General features: G+C 34.7%; 1 protein-coding gene across 1 annotated transcript in view; it reads left to right on the top strand.

The window, feature by feature from the left end:
• The window catches only part of AGMO (alkylglycerol monooxygenase), a 323,866-nt gene that overhangs the window by 139,153 nt on the left and 158,836 nt on the right, over nt 1-25,877 (top strand). Inside the window, exons 7-11 of the mRNA XM_047095233.1 lie at nt 12,035-12,101; nt 14,959-15,024; nt 15,116-15,195; nt 18,659-18,793; nt 20,724-20,840. Of these exons, the coding sequence (XP_046951189.1) occupies nt 12,035-12,101; nt 14,959-15,024; nt 15,116-15,195; nt 18,659-18,793; nt 20,724-20,840 (465 nt within the window). The remainder of the gene's footprint in view (nt 1-12,034; nt 12,102-14,958; nt 15,025-15,115; nt 15,196-18,658; nt 18,794-20,723; nt 20,841-25,877) is intronic.

Raw genomic sequence — 25,877 nt, 5'->3', positions numbered from 1 at the left:
ATGGAATAAGTAATACTATTTCCTCAAACTAAGCATGCTAAGTAACTTGTCCTGAGTCACAGGATTAGTAAGTGTCAAAGCTGGGCTTTGTACCAAGTAGTCAGGCTCCAGATTCCTTGTTCTCATCTATTTCTGATCTTAACGTCATAATATAATAGCCACCATGTATTAAACATCCAATATAGGCCACGCAAAAAGTTTCATTTAATTTTCATAAAATAGTTTGAATCACTAAAGGTCAATTCAATTTTTATAGCTTGTAAAGAATGAATATAAGTTCAAATAAATTCAGTTAATGAGGCTTTATATTAACGGGACATGTGGAAGTACATGCAGCAGGAAACTATCCCAAATTTAATGGACAATTTTAGAAAACTGAAATTTTTATACTTGCCAACTTTGTGAGCAAACATTATCCTTTTAAAAGCTAAGAATATTGGTATTCTACAGTTTATATAAGGCAACACAGCTGGCTTCAGAGCTTACTTGTGTTTTGGCCATTACTTCCTCCTCAAACGATATATTTATTTGGTTCTTTGTCAGTGTACCATGATGGATGGCAACAGGTTTTACAAATAATTCTTATGGCGCAGTGAAATAAGATGAAGTTTTTGGTTAGTCAAGACAGAACTCAGTTGTAATCTTTCCTGGACCAAATTAATCTATCCTCAGAGGCTAGTACTACTGAAAATCCTTTGGTGATGTTCAGTTGCTTGATGAGCCAAGTCTAAATTGCTTTCATTTTATGTTTCTCATGCTCTGCCTTCCAAATAGATTTCCTGGTGTACATCCCATTACTTTCCATTCTGTGCAATTCATTCAAACTAGACTATTTTCCATTTTCTAAATGAATCTGATATAGTACCGTTGCTGTTTCTCTCCTTTCATATTTTCTAGATGTTGCTATTCTATACATTCTTTAAAGCCCAAATCAAATTCCTTCTTCATAAACTGTCCCCTTTTTTAAGATCAAGCACCTATGTGGCTCAGACCATGTGTCAGTCACTATGCTAAGTATTTTATAAGATTTAATCATCATGTAATTCTACTGTCCCCATTCAAAGAGAGGGAATTGAAGTTTTAGATGTTAAATAACTTGCCTAGTGTTGTAGCTAGTTAGTAGTAGATATGTGATTCAAAGCCTGGTAAACAATTTTCTCCCTTCCTCCTCTGAAATCTGGTATCACTGATTTTACATTTCTTAGAGATGACCCAGATTACCTGAAACAATCCTAATATGTGATCCTTTTTCTGGTACAGTTGTTAATAGCTCTTTCTTTTACTCTCTTAAAATATGTATTATACACTTGTTTTCCTCCTAAGCAGCTCTTCAGTCTCTCTTAACCTTTCCATTCTGTTATCTCACATTAGCTTATGTCCCTCCCATCAATTACATAGATGGTTATGATAGACTTCTATGGTGATGATTTTAGAACCCTATTAACAAATGAATTGATATTATTAACTAGATATTTTGCAATATATATGGTATTGGAGAAGAGAGGAGAAAAAAGTACTCATAGTAAAGATCAGAGAGGACTGATTTTGTTCTTTCACATTCATGTGTTGTAACTGTAATCCCCAATGTAATGATATTTGGATAGGGGGCTTTTAGGAGGTAATCAATCAGGTCATGAGAGTGGAATCCTCATGATGAGATTAGTACCCTTGTAAGAAGAGACATGAGAGAGAGGATACAGTAAAAAGATAGCTCTTACCAAACACTGAATCTTCTGGCACCTTGATCTTGGACTACCTAACCTTCATCACTGTGAGAAGTAAATGTTTGTTTTTGAAGCCACCCAGTCTATTGTATTTAGTTATAGTATCCTGAACTAAGACAGGATGTACTAATTTAAAAAAATAATAATAATCCTGAAGGGACAAGAAGAGCTTATTCTTAGAAGGAAAGTATGCACATGAAAACAGGGCAAATGAACTTAAGACAGATACTTATAGCTTCTATCTACTGACTGAAAATCCATTCTACCTTTAACTTTAAAAGATTAATACTTGCAAATATTTTTAACAGACCAAAATGGATGAAGGGTAATAATTAGGAAATCTGTCATATGAGATTGTAAACTCTGCAGTGCAGATTTATAAGTTTTATTGATGGAAGGATCTAGTACTTAGATAATTCCAGGTACATGGTCAGTAACATTTTTTTTAACATAATGTTACTACTACTGATAATAATGTGGTTCTTTTTCCCTGAGGATCCAAACTGGTAAATATAAAATTGTGTTACACTAGAGTGAAATTTCATATGGTTATGCTTATGAATGTTTCCAATTTCCCCTCTGTCAATTTAATTGGTCTTGTTAAAAAAAGAAAGTCACTTGCAATTCACCTCTTTTTGAAGGAACACTTTCAGTAGCTAGTTGCATTTATTTTTTTCCAAGGAAAAGTCAAATGTGTTATTTAACATGTAAGCTGAGATGAATTCAAATAAAATGCTGACTTGTCTAGCTCCTGTCCTCTTGTCTGAGGAATAATACAATCATAAATGACAAGAATCAGCCTTCAAGATAATTTATTATAAATGCAGTCCTTTAAAACTGCTGTTTATTGTATAAACATAGCCTACTCTCATTCTTTTTAACACTAAGCTTTTAACTCTTTAACCCTATGGTATAGATTCATCAGAAATTTACTCCCTATGAAGCTTTTTATGATCCCAACAGTCCTGATTTCTCCAGATTGTTTTATTTTGAAACTATAAATATTGTTTTTTCACTCGTTAGTGTGGAAATTCAGCTACCTCCATATTACATGCTTACTGAAGTAGAAAGCTGCCTAATCAGATAGGAAAACATTTGGCTGTGAATAAATCAGCATTTGTCAAGGATTTCAAAGTGTGAAACTAGGCAGACAAGCACACATCCTAAGAGCTCTGCTTTCTCTTGCTTCCCTGTAGAGAAATCAGAGGTTAATATGGCCGCCACCACCATCTGTCTAAATACTTGAGTGTGTTGTCTTGAATTAACATAGCAGAACTAGTGGGGGAGGTAATTAAGATTTTATTTTTACATTTCATCACCAGATGCTCTACAATATAAATTTATCCATAAATGTTCAGATTGATTAAGTTTTTAACAAGGAGAATAATGAGTGTTTAAAAATCAACTAAGAGCAAAAAGTAAAATTATTTTGACATGGTAACTTGTAGTTCATGTAGTTCATGGATTTTATTCTTTCCTAACACTTTCAGTGAGGAATTATTATAAAATTTCTTGATAGCAAAAATCATATTCCTATATATATTCAAACACTAAAATGACATTGTTACTCATTGTACCTTTAAGTTAAAAAATAGTTAAATTACTGGCACTCAGTTGTAATTTCCATTCTTCTACCCGATGATCTCTCAAAGGATCTTAACACAAAACTTTGCATAAAATAAGTACTGAATAAATACCTATTAAATAAATGTACCTCACATAGGTTATTTTGATTTTTGTATAGTCAATTGAAGAAGCTTATGAACAAGTGAAAACTCTCTACAGCATTTTCCAGAAGCAAACAATCAATGGGATTTTTGGCAACGCTTCACAGTAGGAACTATATAAAAGCATATGTTTTTACTAAAGGTAATTTTTAGCTTCCAACCTAGAAAAGGAACTCAATTTTCTTCTTATTAGGTAATCTTGTGCCCATTATAAATTCAAATTGATTAGAAGTTCAAATATTTTTACTGTGCAATGGTAATTGGGAAGGAAAAAAATGAATGATTTTTCTCATCCTTCTCAAAATTATACAGAATTTTTGAAAAAGAAAACTTTCTATAAAACCTTTTCCTCCCGGGGCGCCTGGGTGGCTTAGTCGGTTAACCGTCCAACTTTGGCTCAGGTCATGATCTCACAGTTCTTGAGTTTGAGCCCCACATAGGGCTCTGTGCTGACAGCTCAGAGCCTGGAGCCTGCTTTGGATTCTCTCTCTCTCTCTCTCTCTCTCTCTCTCTCTCTCTCTCCTGTCTACCCACTCGTACTCTGTCTCTCTGTCTCTCTCTCAAAAATAAATAAACATTAAAAAAAATTTTTTAAAGGAAAAAAAAAACAAAACCTTTTCTTCTGAAATAGTTCTACCTTTCCATTGAAGAGTCCCCTGGACTATAAATAAGCTTTCTGGAGGAAGTGCCTGTGCATCAGTTCATTTATTTTTATTTCTAAAACCTAGTAAGGTCCATAGAAATTCAATAAATCTTTGCAGAATGAATGGACTGGCTGACAAGGTTGTACTTGGTTGGCTTATTATGTGACTATCTTGTAATAAGAAACTTTGAAAAAGGTTTATACATACAGATTTTAATAATCTGAAACATTATTTCTAATGCTAATAGAACATCTTTATTGGTAATTTGGTACTTAAGATACTTGTTGATTGGCATTCAAATATATATTTAATATATATGATAAACATTTAATAAGGATAAATTTATGTGTATGCATTAATATATTTGTCCTTCAGGTTTTCTTTCTATAAATAGGGCTATAGTACTAGAATATATAATTGAAAGGTCATAGAAATATTTATAACCACTTACTTTTCACAAAGATATGCAAGAGCCTATAGTTATTGTGAAGATCTTTCCAAATAAAAGATTTTTCAAATTTTTTATTCCTAAATGTACATGCAGACATGCTTAGTTGATACATAGATAAAAGAAGGAAGAAAAAAATAAAGGAAGGAAGGAGGGATAGAGGGAGGAAGAGAGGGAGCAAGGAAGGAAAATTGCCATGAAATAAACAACTAATCATGGTATAATTATTAGTCTATTTAATTTTAGTGTGTGTTTGCATTGAACGTTGTGACTAATTTACCTGAAATTTTGCCATTTTCAGATTGCATGTCAAGTATATCATTCTTAGTTAAATATAATATGACAATGATTTGTACATCAGATAATAAATGTATTTGGAACTGGCTTAGTATTTCCCTTAAATACTGACTTCAGTGAAATACAGAAGGCCACAGTGGAACAGGTCTATGAAGCATTAGTCATGTATGATGGTCTAAAGAAGACTAGTTAGAGTCAATGGTGTCACTCTAACCTCTGCTCATCTGAATACAGGCATTTTCCTACTATGGATATTTCATTTCACTTCACCCACAACCCAGTCGCTCCTCAGCATCTATCATATTGTTAGCACATTCACTGTTAATGAGGATTCTGTAAAACATATGCTTCCTAGGACATATTTTCCCTATTATGGTTTTTCCCTCTCAGACAGGAAGCCTGAATATTTGTAAGCATGTCTTATTTGGAAATAAATTTATAATTAACTATAGGCTCATGGTTTCTTTCTGAAAAGTAAGTGGTTATAAATATTCCATTAGCCTTTCAATAATATATTCCAGTATTTTTAGTATCCATTAGCATATAGAAAAACTGTAAGTTGGAAATATAATGTGACATTTCCAGTAGTATGCTAAAATTTGACAAAAGAATAGAATTGAGAGGTTTCTTTTTAAAATGGATTTAGAAAGTCTCTTCTCCAACATTAATAGAGTGAGGTGAGAAGAGGCAATTTTCCACACAATACATAAAGTGAAAATTATTTTGTTTTGAATTAACTGAATTTTTGTTTAAAGCAAGTCTTGCCCTCCAACTTGTGCAATAGTTAATAATTTCTGCACTCTTAATTGAACTACAAAAACCTAACCAGTCAATGTTCCCCTATCAGAACAATCAGTGAAAACAACTAAGAAATGTATAGAATAGAATACGTTAATTTTATAAGAAATCATTTCAGACAGGACATTAATTTAGAACATTTACTTTGATGCTTTACAGAGTTCAACTCTAAGTGATTTATCAATTTCATTTGGAAAGACCTACAGATGTATGTTTTTCAGGGGATGTAAGGTAATCAAAAAACTCCTGAGAGCTATAATGTGGAAGGAATTAATTGCAACCAGTTCATAGCAGGCATTTAATTATTTGATTTACCACATGTAGTCACTTTATCAATTTCTAAAGCAATATTATTCCCACTGGTAACTTAGATACAATGGAAGTTTCATTAACCTTTAGGCCTCTGAGTTATTCAACTCACTCAAAATGTGACTGCAGGGCAAGTGGGGAGGAAGGTCGTAAGAACTCTAAAAAGACATTTCAGAATCATTTGGTGATATGGGAATTAAATTTTCTATCTCTGGGTCCTTTCAACTGAAACTGAAGCCCTCACAAACCTGTACTGAGAGAACATAAAAATAATTCAATAAATTCACCTGCCAATGATCACCAGAATTCAACTCTCCCATTATCCGTTCTCTGATTGTATATGTTTTTGGTTTTTGTTTGTTTGTTGCTGTTACTAGTTTTTGGCACTTTCATTTTAGCTATTTATCTTAATTTTCCAATTCACTAGATCAAAGATCTGTTTGGACTCGCTCTCCGGGCTTTAATCGCCAAGGGCACTCCAGACTCATGTTTGGTCTCTAGAGATTGGGAATTCGCTAATGCACCCTTCCCTCCAGTTTCCAAACTGGAAGACAGAAATTATACAATGCTTCCCTCCTGAATAACAAAAAGACTGAGGTGCAGCAAAACATGTATACCTATGAAGCAGAAGGGATTATCAACCTTTGGGGCAGATCATTCTTATTTTGGAGTACTGTCCTGTGCATTGTAGGATGTTTAGCAGCACTAAAATCCACTAATCACTAAATTACAGTAGCACTTCCTCCATTTGTGACAGCCCAAAGTATCTCCAAACATTGCCAAATGTTCCCTGGAAGCACAATCATCCCCATTTGAGACCACTGATATAAAGGTGAAAGGGCATGGAGGGCAGTGAGGGGGATTTATCAATATAATCTTGTTCGGCAGTCACTATATGCAAGGCAGCGTTGCATGTGCTGTGAGAAACAAAGAGGCTTGAGTTAGAGTTTCTGTCCTCAATGAACTTTCAATATTGTATAAGAAATGAACATGAATAAGTAGATATCAGAACAGCATGACATAAAAATTAGTGATGCCTCAATATGTATTCAGAGAAAGGCAAAGAAAATTCTCATTGGAAAAATCAAGAAGAATGTTTCAAAATCTAGGTGTGTCTTAAAGGAAGAGCAGGATTCCAGCAGGTTGAGATAGGAGGTTAAGGTCTTTTAGGCAGAAGAAAGAGAACATTGGAAATGGGTCTTGATGAAGAGTTTGAACAGCTTTGAATTCCACATCTTTTGGGCTTCATTTGGTTCATTGTAAGAGGTCTTTCATTTGAATTCATTTTATTTTCGATGAGGGGAAATGACTTAATGAAAAGATGACGGTGTCTTGTGGCCCCTATTCTCCTGATTTTATATTTAACTCTGTTTCCCCACCCCTGCCATAAACTGTGGGGAGAAAAATGAATATGTGACCAGTCTAGCAAATGATATAGAGCACTTCTGCTGGATAAAATTTCACTGATAGAATTGAAGTAGCTTATTATTATAAAATTGTTTTATTTATTATTGGTTCATTTATAATAACTTATTATTGTACAAGTAAAAACAGCCCAAGAAATAAGTTTTTTGGGAAATAATTATTTCAAGAAATAGGCAGAAAAAATGTTTAAGTCACTGTTTCTGAAGTTTGGATGAGATATTAGTATCCAAGTTTTATTAATATGGAAACTAAAAACAATATAAATAAGGGTGAAGGAAATAATCTAAAGCCCTTGTTGGGAACATGGGCTCATAACCTCCTAGGACTCATCTATCCCTCTGAGTATATGATGAAAATAGCAATTTCCTCCCAGAAAAAAATACCCACTGGCACACATTCATAAAATTTGGTATAATACTTAGGGTGTTCCTGACCTTCTGAAGCCCATCGATGGCCTTTCTAGGTATCCATGCTTCTCAGGTTATAAAATTCTGAAAGAAAATGACAAGTATACAAGACTTAGATCATTGTTTTGGAAATCTAAGAAACACCAGAAGTGCCTAAAATCCCATGAGAGGGCAGTTTAGAATCTGAAGTGTCTAGGTTCTTTATAAATACCTGGATTTCTTTTGGCTGAAATGAGGAAAAAAAGCATTTAGTTATTTTCCATGAAACTTCTGAAAGTTTAAATTGCTTTTATTTGATGGAACTATTTCTGTATCTCTTAAAAGCAATGTGATAGAAAAACAGAAAATACCTGAGTTGAAATGAAGAAGACTTTAGCGCTTCTTCCAAGCTGTTTGACTTGGACTGATAATTAAAATTTTCCGAATGTCAGTTTTTTTTTTTAAATAACAGAGTATTGGACTATATTGTTTTTAAGTCTTCTATATGTTAGAAAATTCCATCTTTTAAATTAACTCATCTAAATCTTAAAATGCAAGACAAAAAATAACTACCTAAAAATGAGAATAGTTGCAATTATTTCCACAGTAACATATTTTCAGGAAGTGGTTCAAAGCTAGATGTCGTTGAATTGCTAAATGACTGAATTTGCAAAAGTGGGCGATAATTAAGTCGTTATGCTCAAACCTTATTAATTATTGATGACTTCTCCATGACTGAGTCAGAAGCGTTTTCTACAAGAGAGGTTCTGACTGGGCTGTCTGAATGATGAATCATCTCCCACCCGAGGTGGTCTTCCTCAGCTCCAAGGTACTCATAGGCACTACCAGGAAATTTGACTGTGGTTGCCTGTGTTGTACTTGGCTTTTAACTTAAAAAAAAAAGTGGGCGGGGGGGACTTTCAATATTGATATCACCATGCTTTAGCCTGCAGGAGCAAAAGATTTTCTTTGAGGAAAAGTGCTTGACATTAGAAAAATAATGCACTCAGCCAAGGCTCCAGCCATCTGAATGCACTCACCATTTGTGTGGCTTTAAATCTGGCTGCACACACGCCAAGACCAAGGATCAGAAATGCATCTGGGTAGCAGAAGCTGGTCACCATAGTCTCCTCCACCCCCTTTTGTTGTCTCTTTTTGTAACATATGTTAGGCACCAAAGAGACAAACAAGGATAAAATGGTTTTCTCCTTTCCCATCTGGTATTCTGCCAGAGATACAAAGCTTGAACTGAGCATCAGATTTCAATGTTCTGACTGCTGAGAAACCCCACTTTCTTGTTCTCTATCCATCACCATCCTTCTTCTTAACAAATATTTTTCCACCAAGTACAAAGCAATGGAGTCCAATAAAATACAGGGTTATTTCTACTTACTCCCTTCCCAATCCCTGGCTGTTAGTACTGTATTTGTGGAATGATATCTTTTGTGACTGATTTGATAGGAATGTAGTCTGATATCCTTATACATATTATACATATTCACAGTATTTTGAACTCCTGGAATTAAAAAAAAATACGGATAGTTCTTTGTGTATAAATGAATTCTGTTCTGAGTTATCCAAAAATTCTATTGTTTTGGGTTCATAATATATTTTTCAGGGAAATAACTTTAAAAATGGTGATAAAACACCACGCTAGAAGAGAAAGAAAGAAAGAAAGAAAGAAAGAAAGAAAGAAAGAAGAGAAAGAAAAGGAAAGGAGAAGGAAAAGGAAAGGAGAAGGAAAAGGAAAGGAAAAGAGAAAGAGAGAGAAAGAAAAGAAAGAGGGAGGGTGGTTAAATCAATATAGGACATGAAATATTACACATCCTTTGAATGTAAACATTTCTGTCTGTTGCATAATGAAAACTGACAATCCCTTAGAAGCCTGGCAGCAAGATGGAAACCAAGGGCTGCTGCTTTCAGATGTGTATACAATGGGTTTAGTAAGGAGATGATGGTGGCACCTGCCCTATGGAGACATGCAGCACTGTCATGTGGCAACATTGCTGCAGCTTTTATCTCAAGAGTATAGGACCCCACAAGCTGCGCATAGTGTGGCTACTGCAGCTGTTCACATTTGCACAGCAACTTTAAACTGGGTGTTTTAGTGTCAGAGATTGCCCAAAAGTCATTAAACCCTGCTATATAAAGAGTTGCAATCTAGAAATCTGTTTGGGACTTTAGAGATCTATTAATACTTCCAACTGGGTAACTGAACATTACTTTGTATTACTAGAGTATTATTTCTTTTATTTAGAATTTTATGTTAATTTTTTCAAACATTTAGATGAGTGGAATAATAGAGTGCATTATGTATATCCATCACTTCAATCAAAAAATCGTTATGATTTTGATTCATTTTCATTAGTTATCCTTCTTTTTTCTTTTTTCATTGCCAAATATCTTTCAGCAAGACATAGATCTCATGTCATGTATACTTCAGTTATACAACTCTAAAAAAACAGTTACTTCCCCCTACACAAAACTCCATTATAATTTTCAATAAAAGCAGTATTATTTACTATGTAATACCCTCTATATAATCATTTTCTTATCCCGCATTGCCTATAAAATGTCTTTTATGTTTGGTTTGTTCAAATTGGTATTCTCACAAGACCATCATACTACATCTAGTTGTTACGTATCTTATATATCTTTTTATCTTAAGCAGTCGCATCTCTCTATTCTCTCCTCGTACCACTGACTTGTTGCCAATTCAAGTATCATCGTTGTCAGTGAATGTTTTTCCCCTAAGCATCATCTAACTTACCTCTTTTTCCTCACATATCCTATAAATGGAAAGTAACTCTAGTGGTGAGTAATTTCTTAAAATATAACAATGTATTGATTTTGTCATTAGTAGGCTCTAAACAAATTGACCTAGGTCATAATTCAAGTAAACATTCTAGTATGTGCCATAATTGATGGAAGAATAATGTAATCAAAATTAAAAGAGTTCCCAATATTGCTTCCAGTTAATGTAGCATATCAAATGTCTTATATGACCTGCTCTTTTTTATGACACCTACCTCGTTCCTACACTCCTTGGAATCTGCAGACCCTGGAATGGGGATTCTCACTGGGAAATTTTGAGAGATAACATTAAAGAGTTATAGACCACATTCTGAAGGGTCCTTAATTGAGAAAAAAATACCCCTTTATATATTTGACTTAAAATGTTTTTTAATCTTTATTTATTTTTGAGAGAGAGACAGAGAGACAGAATGTGAGCAGAGAGGGACAGAGAGAGAGGGAGACACAGAATCTGAAGCAGGCTCCAGGCTGAGCTGTTAGCACAGAGCTCTACACAGGGCTTCAACTCACAAACTGTAAGATCATGACCCAGGCTGAAGTCAGACACTAAACTGACTGAAAAGCTCCCCTACATTTGATTTTTAATTGTGCCTGTAAATTGGACTTAAAGATGGTACATCTACAGGTAAAAGGCCATTAAGGATTCTATTTGAATAAGCAGAATCGCCCTAATGCAGTAGGTAACATGGTTGATTATTGGGTGAACCAACTCTCAACTAACCACAAAGCAAATGTAATATGATGTCTTCCCTTCTTTAGTGATGCGCTGTTACCATTAATCAACAAAGACATAGTTGAAGGGTGAAGAGCGTGAAATGACAGGAGATGTGAGAGAAGTGTGCCTTGACACGGTATATAAATACCGTACTGTTTGTAACCCTCAGAATGTTATTATGTGGATATGTTTAATATTTCCATTTGAAAGATGAGGAAACTGAATATAAAAAGCTTAAGCTGTTTTCCCAAGATCACATAGCAATAAACGGAGGCTCCTGGAGCTGAATTTAGGCAGCATCGCTCTTAACCTTTTACTGTACTGCCTCCCAGAATAGAGTTAGGAGATTATTGTTATTTTCATAGGAACCCCAGGAATCAGAGAAACTTTTTTTTTTTAATTTTTTTTCCAACGTTTTTATTTATTTTTGGGACAGAGAGAGACAGAGCATGAACGGGGGAGGGGCAGAGAGAGAGGGAGACACAGAATCGGAAACAGGCTCCAGGCTCTGAGCCATCAGCCCAGAGCCTGACGCGGGGCTCCAACTCACGGACCGCGAGATCGTGACCTGGCTGAAGTCGGACGCCCAACCGACTGCGCCACCCAGGCGCCCCCAGAGAAACTTCTTCTGACTCTGAAGTCAACCTTGAAACTTGTAATGTCTCTTGACCCACATGGAAAGTTAATGTGAGTATACGTACACATTTATCGATAACTGTGTATAAATATTGCTTTTGTTTTAAACAGATTATTAATAACCTTGGTCCTTTGGAACTGATTCTTAATACTCCTAGCCATCATCGGGTTCATCATGGTAAGGAAATTTGACCTTTTTTCTCCTTATTCATTTCCTTAAAAATAGTATTATTTTGTACCTTTTCATCACAATTATTCAACATAGTCACCATTCAGTGTATAAATAGGTATCATGTCTTCCATCGCACCTGGACAAGCCTCTTTTCCAAAGCAATGATTGGAGGGGAAAAAAATCTTGTTTGGATTTTCCTTTTTGTCTAGATCTCCTTAGTTGTAGTGGAAAACAACTTAACCAGCTGAGGGGATACACACTTTCTATGTTGAAGGTACCACCTGACCCAATGTTGAGGGTCATTCCTATATACAACCAGAAAGTCTCTGGTCTTGAAAATTGTTGCGATTTCAGGAAAGCCTAATAGGCAGAAATTCACTTTTTGCCTAAATTCTGTGAACTGCATTAGCATGACAGAGAAAAAAATCCCATGTGACTAGTACTTAAGATTTAAAGATACCAGCATAAGGCATAACAGAATTGTTTACATGTGTGCACCAAAAGACCTGTATAAGAATGTGCATAGCAGCATTTTATGTAATGGAAAAAATAGAGATAAAATTCAAATGCTTATTGCAGGAGAACAGATAAATTTGTAGACTTTTCATATAATGGGGAATTACATACCAAAAAAAACATGTCCAAACTGTTGCAACTTGTGATGGCCTGAATACATCTTACATACATAGTGCTGAGAAAAGGAAGACAGTAATAAAATAATAAATACTATTGTTCTGTTTTCATAAGTTTGCAGGCATCGCAGGCAGCGCTGGAACACTGCAGGCCTGCCTTCCCAAGGGGTGGGTTCCTTTCTGCCTGGCAGGGAGAAGAGCAGAAACACAAGTCCCATCATCTCCCTTCAAAAGGAAGAGAAGTGGGTGGGGTCAGGCTGCACATGCTCAGTTTCCTCTTCCAAACTTCACATACATTCCTGGTCCCAAGGAGAATTGTTAGCGAGAAGCTGGAGAGACTAAGGGTGTTATACTCTTGGGGCTCCCTTCACAGTAAAGGAAGCATAAGGAGTGGAGAAGAATAAATCCATACTGAAGAAGAAATAGTTACTAGTGTTCTCTGTTTAGCTTCAGAGCACATTCCCACTCCTGTTGTTTTATGTTCGCATCTCTTACCCTCAGTGTTATTATTTTTTTTAACATTTCTTTATTTTTGAGAAAGACAGCTTGAGTAGGGGAGGAGGAGAGAGAGGGGGAGACACAGAATCCAAACCAGGCTTCAGGCTTTGTCAGCAAGAGCCCTATGTGGGACTCCAACCCAGGAACTGCAAGATCATGACCTGAGCCAAAGTTGGTCACTTAACCAGCTGAGCCACCGAGGCACCTCTTACCCTCAGCATTATTAATGTTTTGGGCCAGATAGTTCTTCACTTGGAGGTGGGAGGTTAGGAATGGGGCTACCCTTTGTATTGTAGGATTTTGGTTTCTGCATACTAAGTGCAGATAATATCCCCTCCCAGCTGTGACTCTCAACAAATTCTCCAGACATTTCCACATCTCCCCTGAGAAGCAAGATGTTCTCTCCTCCAACTAAGAACCACTGTTTAGCCAATATATAGCAATGGGTTGTGCGTTTGTGTAGCCAGACCCACACTACTTTTGGACTGGAGAGGTTGTCCTGTGTGTCTTCACTTTCAAACATATATTAACATGTATAGAAGGCATGCAAAGAAATGACACATGAAGACAGTTGAATTTGTTGGAGCAGTGGCTTGATAGGTTAATATTTTTCCTTTGATTTATACTTATGTGAATACGGGGGTACATATTTAAGCATTTTTTATTATTAAAGAAACAATGCCCAACTATTTCATTTTAAATTATAATTTGAATACTTTGGAAGAAAATATATATGTTTTGAGTTAATAGTTAATAAAAATAATTAAGAGTAATTTAATTTTCACTTATGTCTTTCATGATTAAAATAAATAGTAAAGTCTCAGTCTAAGTAGAAAAAAATTTTTTTCCTGGAAAAGATTCAGAGAGAAGAGCTAGAGATAGCAACTCATTTCAAAATTTAAAAAATCAACCAAATGCGAATACACATATATTATTTATCTTATTCCCTATTGCCTTTTTCTGGGCCATTTAATTTTTAATTATTACTCTTTGATAGTCTTTTAAAAAAAAATTAATGATTATTTTTAAGAGAGAGAGAGACTATGCATGCAGGAGTGGGGAGGGTGCAGAGAGAGAGGGAGACACAGAATCTGAAGCAGGTTCCAGGCTCTGAGCTGTCAGCACAGAGCCTGATGCAGGGCTTGAACTCATGAACAGTTTAATGATGACCTTAGCTGAAGTTGGGAGCTTAACTGACTGAGCCACCAGACACACTACTCTTTGATAGTAAAAAGTAAAATTTTAAAAAGTAAAATTACTCAGAATTATGCCAGATTTCTAAACAACTGGAAAATTAAGAGCAAAAACATTTTTTAAAAAATTATGGGATTGAGGACCGCATCCTACTTGGCACTGGGTATGGAGCCTGCTCGAGATTCTCTCTCTCCCTCTCCCCTGCCCCTCCCCTGTATGCACACACACATTGTTTCTCTCTCTCTTTTTTTCTCTCTCTCTCACTCTCTGAAAAAGAAATCTGGGGAAATTCCAATATATGTAGTTTTAAGGAATTCTCTGGTCATTTTGGTAAAATTAACTCAATAGGAAAAAAATAAAATAAAAGCAATTTACTTAGCAAATAATCTAATGTTGTCACTGAAAAGAGATTCTTAGGAAAATCATTTTGTTGCATAAGTCTTAATTTTGTGAATGGGTTCTAAATACAATAAGATGTTTCAAAAGTATAACTTCATTTTTCAAAACCTTTTTTTTTCTTTTAATATTGTGTGTCATAGGCAGAAACCGTTATTGCATTGACAAAAATTATGCTGGCGTTCTTATTATATGGGATAGAATTTTTGGTAAGTAAAATATATGTGAACATAAAAATATTAACTTACCTCCTAAGCTCATAGAAAGTCAAAGATCATATCCTTAATGTTTATCTTCCAGGGACATTCGAGGCAGAAAATGAAAAAGTTGTATATGGTCTAACGCATCCCATTAATACATTTGAACCATTCATGGTGCAGGTAATGTAATTGATTTTATTATTTCTGAATTGGTTATATCCTTTCACAAATTTTATAGCTAAAATAAAGATCAGTTGTTGAAAGGTAAAAGTACCTCACACTATCCTGAAAAGAAATTTTTTTTTTTAACCATAAAAGAAGCTAGAAGTAACTCTGACACTCAAGCAAAATCTTGAATTAACTTGGGCAAAATGTGTTTGAAAACAACTCATTTTAAGAACTTTCAAATATACCTACTACAGAGAATTTTTTTCAAAAATAGCCCTTCAAGCAAACATATTCTTTCTCAGAATAGACCTGAAATATATTCATGGATTCAGAAGGAACAGTAGTAAATGCATTATAAAGGCTGATACCACAGTAAGAAAAATATTTGCTTCAAGGCCACATGACTCTGGTTAGAAATTCAACATGAGGCCTTTGCCCTATTCTACTTGGACCTAAATGTCAGGAGCTATTACGAGTTGGTTAGGTCTGCACATTACCTCACCTGCTAAGACTTGTAGCCCCAGACCAGTTTTCTGTTAGACATGTGGTATTGGTTGTTCACTGATCTCAATGGCTGGCACTAGAGAAATGAGGAATGTCTGTGAAGCTCCGATCCGTCAGCAACAGAGCACCACAAACACTCCTGGGGTTAGGGACTAGCAAATGAGAAAAAGATAAGAATGCTTGAGAAGCTGAAGAGGTCAGGCAGTGACAGCTCTGTACATAGAACCGGGATTATAGCATTCGGGAAGGGCGGTAATTACAGGTTCCCGTCAGGTCTGCTCTCTGATCCTATTTCTTAAAAGTTTTTAAGGAAGTTAAAATAACAAAATAAATGGACATTTCTTGAGTTTTTACTATGTACAGGGTATTGCTAGCAGCTCAGCATGCGTATTTAATGAAACTCTTACTCAAACCTTATGACATAGAGGTACTTTTTAATCCTCGTTTTTTGGGGTGAGGCTGAATTTCCCAGGATTTAAATAATTCAACCAGCCATACACAGCTTGTCAGATTCAGACATAACCAAGGAGTGTTGCAGGCCAAGCCCAAGACTTGCTTAACTCAATTTAACTTTTACACTGTACTGCCTCTTCATAGAAAAGGCCGTCACAAATTGCCTCCACTTTTCAAATGAATGGTGTTTTTATCAAGTGAGAAAAGCTGATTATTCATTTTCTTCCTTCTCAACTGTAGGCCAGCTCTGTCTCTCTGTCTTTCCCTCTCTCTGTGTTGGGCATTCCTAAAGTTATATAATATTCTCCCTCAGGAGAATATTAGCAAATATTTCAGAGTACTTTCTTAATAAACTTTATAGAATTGAAATTAATTTAAAAGTAATACATTGAGAACTACCTTTTCACTTGGTATAGTCTTATCTCTGTAATAAGGACATTAAAAGCTTGGTCTTTGTCCTCTGGAAAGGAGCCTTTGAAACTTCATGTGCATATGAATCATGCAAGAATCTTACTAAATTTAGCCCAGATTCTGTTCACTGGCTCTGAGGTGTGTCCAAGATTCTGTATATCTAACAAGCTCCCAGGAGCTGCAGAACCTGTTGTTTCCTTCTGATCCTTAAGTAGCAAGGATATGGGAGCGTACACTCCTGATGAGGGCAAGGGGATCATCGCTGAGACAGATGAGAGGCTGAAAACCGCACAACACTAGCAGCACAAGGAGTTAGATGACTGGATTTGGGGGAAACAAAAATCAGATGATTAGACTTTTTATGAGCTGATGTTGAATCTGTGTCAGGTTCAGTTCCCCAGGCCTCTGTCCTCATGTAAAAATTTCCTTGTCACAACTGTGTACAAGACATAGGCTTCTAGACTCTCACTTACATTGTCAAAAATGTCATATTGGCAATGTTGAGTGAATTAGGAGTTCTTGAACCTACAAAAACGTATACTTGCTTTCACTGGTATTCCTTTATATTCAGCTAAATTTCTCACCTTTCCCTCAGACGTATCAAAAGCAACAGAGGATGACCTCCACTAGGTGGAGAGGGATTTGTCCCCCCTGTATATTGGGTATAGGACATTCACTTTGCTCTCATTTGGAGTCCAGGACTTTAAGGGCATTGGAAGGCAAATAAGTGGGAAAGTACTCCTTATTTTAAAAAGTCACCATGTATTTATTTCTCATGGCTATGTCTACAATGAGACCAATGAAATGTTGTCAGTTTTCAAAATAACAGATCAGATAAGTATATTAATATATGTTATAATTCCTAAGTACAGTAAGTTTTGTATTATTATTATTATTATTATTATTATTATTAAGCCCCAGTGTAAATTTCCATCTGGAATTTCTATTCACTTTAAAATCTGCCCCACTAAACCCTACATTGTTCATTAATTGCTTCAGATTACTTATTGTAATGTTTCAAGCAATTTTAAAACCAGTTTTATAATCCTAGCAGTTTAAATTTTTTAACACACAGTGAAAATGCCAATGAGACCACAAATTCCCATAGAGCCAAAACTTCTTTGTACATTAGTTTTTTTTGTTTTTTTTTTAACGTTTATTTATTTTTGAGACAGAGAGAGAGCATGAATGGGGGAGGATCAGAGAGAGGGAGACACAGAATCTGAAACAGGCTCCAGGCTCTGAGCTGTCAGCACAGAGCCTGACGTGGGGCTTGAACTCACGGACTGCGAGATCATGACCTGAGCCGAAGTCGGCCGCTTAACCGACTGAGCCACCCAGGCGCCCCAGTACATTAGTTTTTTATTTCACTTCTAATAGAACTCATTTCTAGCGTCTGTAGCTGATGTACAACCTCTAGGACTATTTTTAACCTATGATGCATTATTATCACATGTATGGAATATATGTCTAATTACCCTAATTGCTAATATTTACTGAGTACTTCTCATGCGTGAGCATACTTTTAAGTACTGCATATGTCAAATGTGTTATTTAAAGAATGTGGATTCCTGCTAAAAGATGCAGAAATGGCTTTGAATATGTTTCCTTAAATATGATATGATTGTCTATAACTCAATACAGCAAATAAAGGGCTATTTTTAATATTTGTGTGTTTCTGTGTTCAACTTTAATATCCATTTAGCAAGACTCTAGAAAGAATATCATTAGATGCGGATGTAGAGTTCACAGGTGCTGGTTAATTCCATTGGAAGCAAAGCTGTTAACTTATTTTTTTTTTCTATTGTGCTGTTTTCTAAATAATTCTCCTCTTCTTTAACTTCAAAATTATAATTTTGTGGCACTTCAGAAATATTGACAAGAACACACTTAAAGGACACAGAATGAATAGAATGAATTACAATTTGGAATGCAACTGCACATTAATCTACATTAACCACATTATACATAACCTGTATATTACAGAAAAAATATACAAATGTCATTGAACAGTAAATAAAGAAAATAAAATGTATGATTAGTTGTACTTAATATTTTTGTTATGAGTTTTTCTTTTTTTAAATAAGCTCTATTTTTGTTCTTCTAGTTCCACCATTTAGTTTACATATGGACTACATTCTGGGCCACACCTGGATTCTTCAATAAGTTTTCTGTCCTATTTAAAGGACCAGGATGGAGTCCAGGTAAACCAAGACTTGGACTAAGTGAAGAAATCCCAGAGGTAAATAGAGTTCATGTTGGTGATGGTAAAGATTAGTATCATATCGTCAGGTCAACAGCCAGCCTGTATGTATGTCGACTTCATGAAGATCTGAAAAAAAAGATGTTCCCTTCGGCAGATACCAGCCCTGTGGTGCATAACTTACTGAGTAGGTACCACCTAGGGGCGGATAAGAGGAGGGCCTTCTCCCAGGATGACACTGCCTCTTACTGGGGAGCCTGGTTCAGAGGCAGAGCAGCAGAGGCTAGGTTTCGGATCCACTCAAACCTACAGCAAAGAAGCTTTATGTAGTGCAAAAACTACGCAAACGTATGTTACTGGGTCACAGAATCCTAAAACATTAGAGATGGAGCCTTAAAGATGCTTCTTTCATTTTGTTCATGAAAGAATGAAAAAATGGTCAACACCACTAATCATCAGGGAAATGCAAATCAATCCCACAATGAGATATCACCTTACTCTTGTTAGAGTGGCTAAAATCAAAAAGACAAGAAATAACAAGTCCTGGTGAAGATGTGGAGAAAAAGAATCCCCGTACCCTGTTGGTGGGAATTTAAATTGGCACAGCCAATGAATGAAGGGGAGTAGGAGGTACAGACTTACAGTTATGGGATGAATAAATCACAGGAATAAAAGTCACAGCATAAAGAATATAGTCAATGATATTGTAATAACAGTATACCAGGATAGATGGTAGCTATACTTGTAGCAAACATAGCATAATGTATGAATTTGTCACAACACTAAGTTGTATACCTGAAACTAATGTCACATTGTGTGTCAACTATACTGAAATTAAAAATAAATAAATAAATAAAGTCTCTAGAATGGAAGGTCAAAAGCCACACCAAGATGATGTGGTTATTAGATTAGATCATAACCTTATTCATTCTGAGGTAGAGCAGTAGCAATAAATTCAGAAATCACATTAAAACCCAAAAATAAGTGAGGTGGAGATTTCAAACCCTGGAAACCAAATGAAAAATTCAATTTCAATCTGGAATTCTTATAGAGATGAAAAAAAGGATTTTCTTTTCAACCTTTCAGGATATATATTGTGGTTCCTTATTAAAATAACTGTCATTAATAGTAACCTGAAAGCAACAGAAAGGGTAAGCTATTGTTGGTTTCAAAGATAATTGTAAGTATAAAATTAGCCAATATTATAAGGAAATAATATCTTTTTTTTAATTTTAATATTGTTATTTTTTAAAACTCTTGATCCAAATGAGGATGTTTTTTCATCCAGTTATGGAAGCTGCTTTGCTGAAATTTCCCAGATATTTTTAGTTATGTTCAAAATCAGTTATGTAACAATGAGCTAATCTGATATAGATGAAAATAATTTGCTTTATTTCAGCTCTAAAAAGTTTATTTTGCTGTGATCCATTTATTATTTTTTCTATTTTTCAATAGATAATCCAAAGTGAATACTCTGAGGTCATATTTATGCCTAAATTTGCATTATAAAAGTAGAGTTGTGGTATTTTTTGGAAACTCCATAATTTAGGAAAGTTGTTTCCAATAATGTAATATTTCCCTTTCAGGCATGATTATCTCCACTACTAAAAATCACCTTCCATTTTTTTCTTTTTCTTTACTTTCATGTATAATCCTGGACATATTTCTGTATTCATATTTTTATGTTCATGTTAGTTGTATTTGTCATCAGTACATGTTGCTGAATCAATTCTTATACCAGTTTGTTATAAAGTAGACTAAATCATAATCATGATGCTTCTGAAATGAAAAACAAGTTTCTGAACTTTTATGTTTTTCTATCAAAATGAAAAAGAATGTGAGTAATTTTGGGGAAAAAAAAGTAGCAAAGCTTTTCCTTTCTTTCACACATCTCCTCTTTACTTGGTGTGAATGTCAATGAGTAGAATAAGCCAGGGAGCAAAATAAAGCTTCTTTCTTGTCTTCCTAGGTCACCGGGAAAGAAGTTCCCTTTTCATCATCAGTGTCTCATCTATTGAGGATATATGCAGTTGTACAGTTTGCTTTGACGCTAGCATTTTATGAAGAGACCTTTGCAGATAAAGCTGTAAGTAAAATTTTGTGAGAAAATTATCTGTCACTTTATCTGAAAATGAAAATTAACTCCCCATTTTATAATTGTGCTCTATTCTTTTCTGTAATTTCTACTTTTTTAAAAAAATTTTTTTTCAACGTTTATTTATTTTTGGGACAGAGAGAGACAGAACATGAACAGGGGAGGGGCAGAGAGAAAGGGAGACACAGAATCAGAAACAGGCTCCAGGCTCTGAGCCATCAGCCCAGAGCCTGACGCGGGGCCCGAACTCGCAGACCGCGAGATCGTGACTTGGCTGAAGTCGGACGCTTAACCGACTGCGCCACCCAGGCGCCCCTGTAATTTCTACTTTAATGTTGGCACTATCTCCTGTTTAAACAGGTAAATTATTTTTTTCTAGACTATTAAGTATAAATTAGTTATACCCAAAATGTTCTTGTGTAGACTGTCTATCAAATTATATGCTATTGATATTGACTTGGCTTTGGGGAGGCAGAATAAAAAGTCTTCCTTGAGAATTTTTAACCACAAACCAACTCTCATTCAGATATGGGTCTGGGATTTATACTAACCATCAATTTATAAACCTAAACTAAGAATTTAATTTAAAGTGTCCTCAGATTAGGTCTCATGTGTCTAAAAGACCCATGTTCAAAGCATGCTTGGGGCAATCCCCTTAAACCCAAGTGTCAGAGTATTCCCACAGATAAAGTTCCAATGATTATGAACTCAGTTAAAAAGCACAGGAACATTCTGGGAGAAAGCAAGCCATCATGACAAAGCATTAGCAGAAACAACAAACAACAGACCCAAACTCTCAAAAACAACAGATGTTAGAAATTGAAGGAGAATATAAATTTAGTAAATTTAGTATGTTTGAAGATACAGAAGATGAAATTAAAAAGAAATTAAAATTATGAAAATCTAAAAAGCAAGACTATCAAAATGATAAGGCACATTTAATAATCACATTAAATTTCTAGAACACAAAGATGTGATAACAGATATGAGAAAGTCAATGATCTATTTAAGAATTTAAAGCCAGATCAAGAGAAAATTAGTGTATTAAGAGTCATCCGTTATTTAAAAAAACCCATTATATAGTGATAAAAGACAATGAGATAAAAATAAAACATGACAAGTTATCTTCATACATAAAGAATAGTGTGGAAAAGTCCAAAAAAGATGCAAAAATCCAGAAAGAAATTTAAATGAATACAAATTGGATCAGTAGACCATGAATTCAAGAAAAATAAATTACTTTTTTTCAAAGAACAAATTTGTGCTATTTACAGATATCAGTTTTTAAAATGCTATATGTAATAGAAATTATCAAATAATATATGTGGAAAAAATGGGTACACTAGAGGGTTATTTTTAATAATTTAATATAAAACCCTATGGAATCATTCTTAATAATTACATACCATTTTATTATTCCTAGTCTAGTAATGCCACTGGAACAATTACAAATACTCCATACATCTTCTACCAGTGAACTACAAGAAAGAAGTCTACTTGAAGTAGGTTATTGAGTGTGTTAGGTGGGACTCACTGCTTGTATGTGACAGATGCTCAACCCAGGGTAAATTTATTAACTCCTATAACTGAAGAGTTTGGACTATTTCTTCTTCAGGCAGTGCTGATGCAATGAGTCAAATAATGTTACCAGGAGCTTTCTCATTTTTCTTTGTAGCTGTGCTTTTCTCAGTGCAGATTCTCCTATAGACTCAGCCTTCATGGTGACAAGATGGCTACCAGCAGCTCTAGCTCTAAATGCCACCAAACAAAGAACTGCAGAAATTAAGGACACAAGTTGGAGTCTGATGTTATGGTTTGGTTCATCTGGTTGTCCCTGAACCAATCAGTGTTATCATTCCATTAATGGGAGAACAGGGTCTACTCCACAGGATCCTCATGGTCAGTGAAGAAGAAAGAATGGCTTGAAAGAAAATTTACTAGATGATAGTATATAGGAAAAAGGAAATAAAATTAAGTAGACGAAAGTAACAAATGTTAGATATCTATAAATCCTTCTCACTGATAAATATAAATATATGATTTAAATTTTTTTTCAAAAAAATGTGCTTTAAACACTTATAAAATACATGATAATATATAAACTTTCTTGCAGGATACCTTCACTTAAATTGTCTATGGCATGAGTGTCTTTTAGATATCTGCTGCTCTGAGAAACAGAATATCCAATTAAATATGTCTTAAATATAACTGGAAATTTAGAGGCAAGTGTTCCTGGGATTTGTTAGTTCACCAGTTCAGACATGCAGAGCTTCCAAAAAGTCTTCTCTATAATTCTCTTGACTTTCATCATCATAAGATAATTACAGAAACTTCAGGCATCCTGTATTCACAGGCAGCAAGTTCACTTCTTCTAGAACATCTTGTAAATTTCATTTTATTGAGGAAGGAGGAAAAAAAGCCCCAGAATATTTTCCAGCAAATATTCTTTCATGTCTCATTATTCAAGACTAATTCACATGTCCACACTGAACCAATAACTAATACCAGCTCATGAATTAACCATGAATGAATTATACCAAGCATAATTTATTCCCTGGGGATAAAGAGCTCACTTTCCCCTTGAGCACATTACTTCCTTATACCTGCACAAAATCAGCATAGTATTAGAACAGAAGAAATGGCAGATATTTTCTGGCTGAGCAACCAATAGTATGTGTCTGGGTATTCTGCTAATAAAATAGATTTACCAAAAGTAATTGTAGCCATTACTAGATTATATATTAAGGAAGGCCCATTTTACCTTTTATCATTATTGAAAGAATTTACTAATTGGTATTATTCATACATGTTTGTGTTTTTTTTGCATTTAAAATTAATAACCAAACACTGTTACAAGTAGTGACAATAGATAAGTTCATATGTACTCTTTGTCCAAAAACAATGACTTTTAAAAACCTACAGGAAAATATTTAATAGACTTTACTGATTATAACAAAAAACAATGAATTCTAGTTTCCATTTTGTTATCTTAGTTTTTTTTACCTAAACAATTACTGAAATATGTATGTATTAATAGTTTTCCATGGTTGAATGAAACCAGAAGAAAAGCTACATCATCCACATCTAAATATCTAACTCTTGATGTATGTATCACTGTCGAGCATAGTTTGTGTTAATCGAACTTTTTTTAGTTGCGCTAAACAAAATCCCAAAATAAATTTTACCAATTCATAGAAACACAATTAGGAATTTACCCATTTTGAGGGCACATGAGTGGCTCAGTCGGTTAAGGTCTGACTTCGCCTCAGGTCATGATCTTGAGGTTCTTGGGTTCAGGCTCTGTGCTGTCAGCTCGGAGCCTGGAGCCTGCTTCAGAATTTGTGTCTCCCTCTCTCTCTCTGTCCCTCCATCACTTGCACTCTATCTCTCTCTCTGTCTCTCAAAAATAAGTAAACATTGAAAACAATTAAAAAATAAATTTATCCATTTTGATTTTTAAATAGAAACTCTTAAATTCACCAAGAGATTTCAGGGTATATGCATGAGTGAGTACTTCCTGGGCAGAAATGAGGCTAGCCCCGGTGTATATTAAAAGATTCAACTTATAGCAAGGCATCACAAGATTTTTCTGCTGCCATAAAAAACAGAAACTCGTATAGATATATTGACAAAGAGAAATGCCAAGTGTTGAAATCCTTTTCAGACTGAAATTAGAGTTGGAAATAGCTTCATTCCTGACACAAATTAATTTTGAAAGGTGTATTTGCTTGTTTCCCACACATGTTTTTCTTTGCTAAAAACATGCTGTGCAACTAGGAAAAAAAGGTTGCTTATTTGCAAGATTCTGTAGTGCCATTCTCGTCTCAGGGATGTTTAAAAGCATATGAAGACATTAACATCCAACAGCAATATTTTTTTTCCAGATTCACTGTAGCCAATAATCACATAGAAAAGTTGTGGCTGACTTGTAATTGGGGGCCCTGCTGTGGTCCCACAGCCTTTTCTGTTTATGCATATACCAGAGTAGATAAATACTTACTTGTTTTATATGTGCAAGTTCTGTATAAATAACTTTGGGAGTCAAAAAAGCAATTTGATGGCCACCACAAAGGTGTAAAAGGCACATTCCTTTCTTGCTGAAACTTGAAATGCATACATTTAAATATATAGTGTTTAGTTTAGTGATATGACCCACAGACTTCTATGTTGATTTTGGTTTAGTAATGCTTGGGAAATCAATTCCTTAGCTGCCAGGGTCCAGTTCATGGGGTGATATCATGAATACACGTTTGAAATGAAAATATGGACACACTAGCATGTTTCCAAAGTAAAACTGTAAAAGCAATGCTATCCTTTCAAATAATAGACACACTCAAAAGAATTTGAATATTTAACAGTCTTATAATAGAATGTGTAATGAAGTTACTGCATATAGGTTTTAACAGATTATTTGATGATATATTTCAAGTTAATGAGGCATCTGAGAATATCCAATATAAATTTGGAAACAGATTTTTATAGTTTTGAATTCCCCTGTATGCTGTATTCTGTAAAATATTATGGGGACTACAGTTTTGTAACTAAAGTTTTCATGTTGACATATTTTAAGAGACTCTTTGAATAAAGTCGATATATTTAATTGTACTCTTGTATTACAGTGTCACTTGCACAAATTAGATCTAGCTTAGGTCTTACATGAACTCTCTCAGGTCAGTATCCAGTGTCTAATTTCTTCTTCCAGTGCAGTCCACTGAGATTTAATTTAATTTCCTAAAGTTTTTAGGTGGTAACTGAAGTAATGTGAAAAAAAGAAATGTGAGCCAAAATGAGCATCAGTTATAACTGAAAGCTATGAAATAATGTAATATGTGTGTATTAAAGGAAGGATATTTTAAAAAACTACCTGTCTGATGAACATAAGCTTCAGGAACTTAGAAAAGTGCTCATTGTGAGTTCCAATGAAAAATATAATTTTTGTACACTAAATTGTATTATAATTAAGTGAGAAATCACACATTAAAAACATAATTTACATTAAATAGTGAAATATTAACTATGAAATTGAAC

This window comes from Lynx rufus, unplaced genomic scaffold (genome assembly GCF_022079265.1).
Source record: "Lynx rufus isolate CCGP_SWC_20201006 ecotype Redwood Valley unplaced genomic scaffold, mLynRuf1.p SCAF_4, whole genome shotgun sequence".
Taxonomy (NCBI): Eukaryota; Metazoa; Chordata; class Mammalia; order Carnivora; family Felidae; genus Lynx; species Lynx rufus.
The sequence above is the reverse complement of the archived record's forward strand: the minus strand, read 5'-3'. Positions and strand labels throughout refer to the sequence as shown.